The 8,740-nt window shown below is 44.5% G+C and overlaps 1 protein-coding gene across 1 annotated transcript; it reads right to left on the bottom strand.

The window, feature by feature from the left end:
- Positions 1 to 815: 815 nt before the first annotated feature.
- phox2a (paired like homeobox 2A) lies at positions 816 to 4,631 on the bottom strand. The gene is made up of 4 exons (XM_030067938.1): positions 4,409 to 4,631; positions 2,125 to 2,312; positions 1,629 to 1,707; positions 816 to 1,589 (listed from the first exon to the last, which is right to left on the bottom strand). Exons 1-4 carry the CDS (start codon positions 4,629 to 4,631, stop codon positions 1,207 to 1,209), a joined length of 873 nt encoding a protein of 290 aa, XP_029923798.1. The 3' UTR covers positions 816 to 1,206.
- Positions 4,632 to 8,740: the final 4,109 nt, after the last annotated feature.

The following is an 8,740-nucleotide window of genomic DNA, read 5'->3' as shown; positions in this document are numbered from 1 at the left end:
TGGAGAGTGAGGGGGAACGGCACTTTGGCGTCTCCGTTTGTCTCCCCATTTGAACAAAGCGCCCACTGTTTGAGAAGGGAACGATGAGGCAGAAAGGGAGTGAATGGATGGGATCAGAAAGCACCAGGGGTCACACAGAGAGAGAGAGAGAGAGAGAGGAGGGAGTGGGGGCGGACGGGACTTGATACAGTAAAAGCAGAGAGGATGGAGGAGAGAGGGAGGATGGGATGAACTGGGGAGGGGTCCTGTCTGGACCCGGTTGCCCTAATTGGATTTCGGGGTGCCCTGTTCTGCTCAGCAAGGCGATTTAGTGGGTGCCTTCTGATGAGATCCCCCTGGGGTCTCTCTGTCAGGGGCTTAAGAGGAAGTTGTGCTTGCTGGTAACACTTTAGGTTTTGTTTTCCCTGTAGAGACCGGAGCCAAGTGTTCAGCTATCTGCTTTAAACGTGACTTTAAACCCAACTGCCATTCTCAGCAGAGCCGCTGCTGTTGCTGGGGACCGATAGTGTTGGTTACAACGCAATACAATCTGTGTGTGTGGGTGTGTGAAAGAGAGAGACGGAAAGATAGAAAAAGACAATGAGTATGACAATGTATATGTGTTTGTGTGCATGCATCCATGTGTATGCATGATGAGTCAAAGCAATTCTGTACGAAAGAGGGCAGGACACAACAAACTGCATACCAGTGGTGTAGGCTACACACAAACATCCTTTAGGAAGGTCTTTGTCAGGTCATAAATTACGGGCCTGTACATAAAGAATTTAATATAATTGAATGGACAGCTGAGAGTCCTTCTCACAGGGCCATCGCTGGACAACTTTTTGTATCAATAAGCTCTGGTCTGAGGGTCAGAGTGCAGTGTCTCAACAGCATGATCATGTCTGGCTTGATTTTTTTTGAGTGTATCACACATGCACAGCTGCATATTAAATCCTTTTTGGTATGAAAATCAGTGACCAGACCTTTGAAACGTCTCTCTGTGCGTGGCTGAGATTTAAATCTTCCAGGACGTGGACGGGGCTGTTGGTTGTTTTGAGCGGACACCAGCAGGACCAGGGACTTCACTGAACTACAGCAGACTACAACAGTGAATTCAAGGTTATAATGTGAACGGGGCATGACCTGACTCTGTCCACAAAAAGCTAGAAACTCCTTGCTGCTCCAGTGGACCACACAGTGTGTCTCTGTTTCTGCCTGTGTGCTTCAGAACAGGTTCGTCTTGATGGTGGGGTTGGGTTTTCTGTGGAAGGAGGACAGGACGCCGGCGAAGGGCCCGGTCATACTGTCCGCCGGCTGCCAGGCCTTCAGCAGCTCCTGAGTCTGGGCGGCAGGCTGGGCCATGGCCGGGTTAGACGGACCCAGGCTGGACCAGCTGGGCGGCTTCAACCCTTGGAGAACCGGCGAGCTGGAGGCGTTGGCGTAGCCGCTGTTGGCTGGAGCGGGGCTGGGGCTCAGGCTGGCAGGGCTGCCCATGTTTCCACTGGCCGAGCCTGGCAGCGAGGCGGTGCTGTCAGGAGTGGGGCTGCAGGTGGATTCTTTGGATTCATCATCATCTGAGGAAGACCTCGGCTCCCCGCCCTTCTTCCCTCCAGAGCTGCTGCTCGTGCTGCTGCCAGTGCTGCCACCAGAGCTGTTTGCACCTGATTTGGCGTTGGCTGCTCGCTCCTGCTTACGGAACTTTGCACGCCTGTTCTGAAACCACACCTGTCAAACACACACACAACGTGAAATGTAGATTTGATTATGGTCAGTTTAATAGATGGCTGGAATGGCTCTGTTAGACCTAAGTGGAACAGAAGCTCAATTAATGTCGTCAACAACCCCTGTGTTTAACTGCTATTTCATGTCAAAATAAATGAATTGCATTAATTATTTAGTCAATAAAAGGTGATTTTAATTGTCGTTTCAACTTCATCAAGATGCATAAAGTGCAAACAACAAAAAATTAAGATTAAAAAAAGCAAATCTAAGAGTTGAATAGATGCTTCTGTTAACATATTATTTAAAAAAACATTTTTACATTTATCACAGTGTCACAGACATAATCCCAAAACGATGCAGTACTAATAAACAGTTTTTCACTATATCAGGGGCTGATATTGTGATGATGGGAGCTCTCACCTGCACCCTGGCCTCGGTGAGGTCTATCTTCAGCGCCAGCTCCTCCCGGGTGTAGATGTCGGGGTAGTGCGTCTCGGCGAACACCCGCTCCAGCTCCTTCAGCTGGGAGCTGGTGAAGGTCGTCCGGATGCGCCGCTGCTTCCTCTTCTCGTTCAGGCCGGAGGGGTCCGAGAAGAACTTGTACGGGACTGCGGGAGACAAACAATGTCACTGATCGACTGGTGAAATTGTAAAATATCCAGGAGGTAACAGAGGCTGCGGCTTCCGGTGAATTTGGAGCAGTTTCACGCCTCTCAGGCACCAGGCGGACCGCTATGAAACCATGATGTCTTTTAATTGAATCCCTGTGGCCTCGCCAGGCTTTGGCCTAAAACACTAATAACTGCAATGCGTCGTTTATCTGTATTTAAATAGGAGGTACGTGTTCAGAAAACCTTTCCGTTTGAAACATTAATTTTTAGGCATATTTTACCCTCTTCCAAATAATATAGACCAGTTCCTACAATAAAGTGGTTGCTGTTAGGCGTGGTGGAAAGAGGATGAATTTCGATTAAATTAATTAGTTTAATTGCCTGTTGTGTCACAGGTGTGTTTATCAGGTATTTCGGCCAATCAGAACTGAAGACCGAATGAGTAAATTTTGAGACAAATTAATAATAACATTGTAAGAGCAGGCTATATTATAAATTGTATGATTATATTATAACGTAAAAGTCTAACAGAATCCTATGTTCGTAACGCAGTGTTCAAATGTTTAACCCATTTATCGCAATGGATTTTGTTAGTGGCCAGAAATCCGTCAAAAAACTATTAGGGTTCATACTTAGATATTTAGTTTATAATTACGCCTATGCGAAAAAAAAAATCCATTTTATAATACCATTGGTTTTTATTTATTTATTGGTTTATTTTACTGAAATAGCTGTTTGTCCTGCAGATCGTCGTAGTGTTGCACAAAAAGAGAATAACCCATATGGAGGCGAACCCAAACAGATGCAGACCATAACACTGTTTAGGCTATTTGACAGATTTGTAAATTAATTTTTGAGATAAACTTTCATCTTAAATATCTCCTTTTCTGCAGCAAGACATGTAGCCAGTAGTTTCATTTGACATAAAATAATTTTAAAGCGCCAGAAAAAAACAACAACAAAACATTCACAATGTATTTAATTTCTATAGGGCTGAAACCTAAATGAACAAGAATTAAAATTGTTCATATAGGCTTAATAAGTAGAAAGCAACTTGTCGGATTTTATTTTTGTTTTATTTTTATGTATTTATTTATTTGACAAGCTTAGCTATTGCCACAACAATAGTTTATCAGGAGTGCCAACACACCTCTAGATGTCTATCAAATAATATAATAAAATGCTTTTGCTTATGTATAAATTATAGTAGCCTATAATTTTTGCTATTTTTGGCAAAATTGCGAGTTTCAGAGGCAGAGCTTTCATAAATAAATCTGTAGTGCAAAAACAATGGCCAACAGGTGCGTGCGTGTGTGTATAGCCTACGTGTGTGTGCGTGTGTGCGCGTGTGTGCGTGTGTGGAAACAAAATGCCCCACTTCTAAATGATTTATTATAGGACTTAACAGTCCCTAAATTCATGTTATATTTCTCAGGATGCATATAATATGTTTATTGCATTACTTTATTGAAACACAATTTACGTCATTAAATTAGTTTTTATTTATCAGAAATTCATAGAGTAAACTAAAATGTATTCAAAATATATTCTTATAACAACACAGCAATTAAGGCCAAGAAAGTAAAGCTATTCACTCACCTGACAAAATTTAATTCCGTAATAGCTATGGGCTATGGAAATAAACTTTATTGGGCTATGAAAACACCGCTACGATAAACCATGAGTTTGTAGCCTATCAGTTCTTATTTTTATTCTTATTCTTATTATCATTATTCTATTTTTAAACGTGATGGAGACGAAGAAATTTGTCACCCTCATTAACTATGTCCTCGGGTGCTTTCCTCTCTGTTTGACATTTTTCCTTCTAAAGAATAATAATTATCAAGCCCTCTTATTTCCATAGTGCTGTACACTATTCTCCTGATGACTTAAATAAACTGAATGCTGAGCACTGACATGAATTTAACAGAGATGAGGACAGGTGAATCTGAGTGGAGGCCGGAGATGAAGGTTAACTGTTTGTTAGCATACAATTTAACTGAACACACTTGACAAAACAGACGAGAAAACACTAGAATAGAATAGAATAAAATAGAATAGAATAGAATAGAATAGAATAGGACGTAGGCTACCTGTGGAGTAGGGAGTGGGCTGGTGCTCTCGCAGGGCACCCAGGGTGCAGCTGGCCGTGCTGAGGGGGGTGCAGCCCGGGTTGGAGAAGGGCCCGCTCCGGATCGGGTTGTACTGGAAGGAGCTGGCCTGGCTGCAGGAGCTGAAGTCCGCATAGGCCGAGGCTTCCATGGCCGCCATGCAGGAGTCATAGGAGTTCAGGTAGGAGTAATCCATTTTATACATGGAGGTCAGCGAGAGGAACCTCCGGCTGGCAAAAACGAAGTTCTAGCTGAAAAGTCAGTCAGAACACTTGATGTTGGAGTGATAAATATATTTTCAGGTGCTGTTTTTGCAGATTATAAACTGTAGGCTGGGTGTTGTTCAAATGAGCCAAAGCAGGTGAGAGGTGCTCGAGCTGTCTGTCTCTCTGATAGTATGTCCCAGGACTGTTTGGCTCTCCAGCTGCACGGTTTTGGTCAAGAGGTCCGGATAAAGTCCACCTTATATCTCTAAAGTTTCACGCTCTTCTCATTGCCTCTCCTCCCAGGTTTCCTCGTCTTTTCTCTGTCTGCTCCTTCAGCTTTTCCCTCCCTGACTGCCGTCCGTTGGTCTGCTCGCGCTCCGTTTGACAGTGCACCGTGCAGCTCGCGCAGTGTTTATAATAAACTTGGCAGAGCGCGAGACAATAGCGAGGCGGTGGTCTAGTTTCCATGACAATGCCACGCGAGTGAGGGGAGGGGGCACCGCCAGTGAGCATGTACACTGATGTACCCCCCCGACCGACACCACCTCCCCCCGCGCGCGCTCGCACCGCCCACGCGCCTGGGAGCAGCGCGCAGGTGTCAGATGGAGGTGCGTTAAAACAAGGAGTTTGATTCACCGGTGCAACAAATTACAATTACAGCGCACATGCATCCTTTATCGGACACAATGGCTTAAGTTCTGGCGAGATTTGAGCTTTTCCTTTAAGTCAGTTTTAGGCCTTTCAGAGCAAGCAGAACCAAACCACTGATATTACAGTCAAAGTAGGCCTATTTATAAATCTGCATCCTTCGTATATAGCTTACATTTTTGTATATAGCCTATTTAGCTTATAATGTTTGATATGCAGCGTGTTGAACCTGTTGTAATGGTGTTATAAAAATATAGAGAGATACGTGTACGAGCACAGGGAGCAGAAAGCGCCAAGGCATGCTCCGCTACAGGCTGTTTGTTTCCCTCTCCACAGACGGCTTGTAGAAATAACCCACAGTTCAGCCACAGAAGTCTTTATGTGAGGGAAAAGCGCCAGATATGACGGCGATTCCGGAGATTAAAAGCTTTGATTTGATTCCGATCAGTTTTACGGAGATGTCACCGGAGTAGCGCGTCAGTTTGATGTATAGGACTAGAGAGGGAATTGGCTCCGGAAAGCACCTCAGACAAGAGAGCAACCGCGACAGGCTAACCATAAACGCATTGACGCCTCATAAATTGGTTTAAGTTTATTGTTCGGTGTCATACAATGTGATAAGTCGTATCCCACACGGCCCCCATCACAGAGAGGGCTCAAACCGGCAGGCAGGTGGGCTGCATAAAGGGAGACGCGGGCTCCAGCTTCCAAATCTTGGGCTCTTTAACGTCACTGCTGCTGGCTTTCAAGATCGCCTCATGCAATTAAGAGGCTTTTTGTTAGTGAATAAATCCCACCAAATAATATCATTCACAAACCAAAATTGTGTTTTACGCGCACGCGAGAAATTGATTAAGTTTGCATGTGTGCGTGTACATGGCGCTCAAAGTGTGTGCGCTCTTATCTTTCTTTGCTTGACCAGCGGCTGTATGATGATGCTCCATAATGTCATTAGACACACACACGCGCCCAAGCACCCTGACGCACACACACGCACACTTTGCTGTGCATAATAAGCCCCGGCTAAATTAAACAATGAACATCTCTTAATAATAAGATTTGGTTAAAGTGTTTATTGTCTGGTTGGTCTGAAGTGCTGGACCTGTGGGGAGGGGCTGTAGGCACGCTGGCATCCTCACGGTTGTAAGTTCTGAGGCCGAGCAGTTTCTCGTGGTGTCTCCTGTAATTCCTCAGTGCAGCTGACCCACTACATTACCCAGTAAATCAACAGCCTATATTCTGTGACCAGCGCTGTTTCTTTAGAGGCCAAACATGAGACCCCTGCACATTAAAGATGAATCCTTATCCATTGTCTCAGTGGGGTTTAAATGTAAAACAGTTAGTATCAGTGTTCCCCCAAATAAAAATACAAAGTGTATTTGAATGGCATGAACACATGCATTTTTGTAGCCTAACTGTAGCCTAACACTGATTTGTTGTATTTTTTTGTATTCTGAATATAGTTCCTCGTTCCACATAGGTCGTGTGTTAGGGTTTGTGGCCCTGACTCTATTTATAGGCCTATTTCTTATGAAGTTCTGACTCCATTTATTAATCATTTTCTAGATATTATCATAGCTTGTTACATTTTTGTCCTGATTCTGATTCTGATTCAAATTCTAATTCATGCAAATTATTGGCGTCCATGAATAAGCTGGGATGCTCAAAATCAGCGGCTCCATCAGGCAGTTTTGCAGCTGCAGTTTCAATGGCCCCTCTAGCTACAAACGTCACGGCAAAATCTCTCTACGAATATTATAGGAATATAGTGGTCCCATAGAGCTGAAAATGTCATAAAGTGCGATAGGGTCACTGGAGCGCGGTGGTGTATATGAATCCCTATAGGAATATTATAGGAGATAAACAAAAGATCATAAAGCTCTACCACAGACACACTATAAATCCCTGTTGGAGCATTAAAGGAATATAAAGGCTGCTGGTTCGTGGTCAGGGCTCCCAGGCCATGCCGTCTGCTGTGTGACCACGTCCCGTCTGGCGGGTTCAGAGGTGAGTTTACTGTGAAACTTAAACTGTTTCAAAGTTAAACTCCCCGGCCCATTTCTGCCTGTTTCTATCCCCCAAAAGAGCAGCGAGGAGCGACCCTAGCTCTCCCGCTTTAAGCATTTAAACGTAATCCCTTCAAAGAGGGGACCGGTCTCTTCCCAGCCGCTAATCCGCTCTATAGTGCTCCAGCGCAGGGGGAGACTCCCTCTCTGCAGAGGCTTTAACTTTGGACTTTTACATTCATGGAGCGATTGGACGGAAACAGTAACGGGGATCTTTTACATTCATGACGTCTGAGTCAACAGAGGGGAGCACAATGGGCCCCTAGAGGCTCCTCAAGGCCCCTGAGAGAGGGAAGGGATTATAGTCCCCAGTTTGGGTTATGGGGGGAAATCCAAACCACTCTGGATGCTCTTATGCTCCTCTTTCTGATAGGTGAGTCTAATTTTCACAACGTATCATAAACGTCACTTGTTTGTTGATGTTTTCACTCTATCAATTCACAAAAAAGCTAGTTGCCTAATTCTATAAGACATTTTAACATCACAGCGGAACTGGAGCAATGCAGGCCCTATAATGCAGGCCCTATATAATTGTTATAGAGATATACCATAAAGGCCAGGGGATAATAAACAAATAATAATAAATAAACCAACAAATAAGAAAATGAGTATACAACAACGAATTTCACAAATATCTTGTTTTTTTCGTTATGGGTGTTAAATGAGAGAATGAGAAATCACCAGGTTTTGTCAGGGTTGATCCAGTAGCTACTCAAACGGCGTCTTGTTATATGACCGTGGTACATTACTAACATTGGCCAATATGAGTGGGGGAAGCCTTAAAAAACCTAATAATAGTGAGTTTTCAACAGAGGCACTCGGTGGCTCAGCCGTGATTCTGTTTCTGTCGGGTTATTAGAGAATCGCTCGGAAAAACAGGACAAAACTGCAGTGTGGGCCAGTAGGATGGGTGGATGGATGGATGAAATATGGAGAGAGACAAGTGATAAGGGATGGGTAAAGGATGGGACAGCGAAAAGACTCTGGTTTAAAGAAAAGCCACGCGGGAGGCCCACCCGGTATCTGTCCCGCGGTAGGCAGTGGTGGTCCGAAAAGCAAGTAAAGCTGTCAATCAAAAACAGAGCGCGGCCCATCCATCATGAACCCCCAAAGAGCAAGAAGCTGCTGGCCTCAGACTGAGACACCCATCACACAGGCTGTCCAGGCCCAGTCTCAAACTGAGGCTGTAACATTAAAGCATAATAATCAAAGAGCCGCAGCTCAACCCACACAGGATAATCCAACGAAGAGTATTATAATGATATTTTCCTTTATTTTACTTAATTCGGCTGAGGACAAAACAAAAGGGCCAATCATGTACATGTTGTCATCAGAATGCGGAGCACCGTCAGCCCACAGCTGCACGACTCTGTTGTCCAGCTGCTGAGACAAAT

This window comes from Myripristis murdjan, chromosome 13 (assembly GCF_902150065.1).
Source record: "Myripristis murdjan chromosome 13, fMyrMur1.1, whole genome shotgun sequence".
Lineage (NCBI taxonomy): Eukaryota > Metazoa > Chordata > Actinopteri > Holocentriformes > Holocentridae > Myripristis > Myripristis murdjan.
The sequence above is the reverse complement of the archived record's forward strand: the minus strand, read 5'-3'. Positions and strand labels throughout refer to the sequence as shown.

What these genes read in the sequence shown, in the direction of transcription:
- phox2a (XM_030067938.1), bottom strand. Translation starts at nt 4,631, where the DNA reads ATGTATAAAATGGATTACTCCTACCTGAACTCCTATGACTCCTGCATG. An exon ending in TCACCGAGGCCAGGGTGCAG is followed by an intron (nt 1,708 to 2,124) that starts GTGAGAGCTCCC and finishes TGTGTTTGACAG; the next exon opens with GTGTGGTTTCAGAACAGGCG. An exon ending in ATCAGGTGCAAACAGCTCTG is followed by an intron (nt 1,590 to 1,628) that starts GTGGCAGCACTG and finishes GCAGCTCTGGAG; the next exon opens with GGAAGAAGGGCGGGGAGCCG.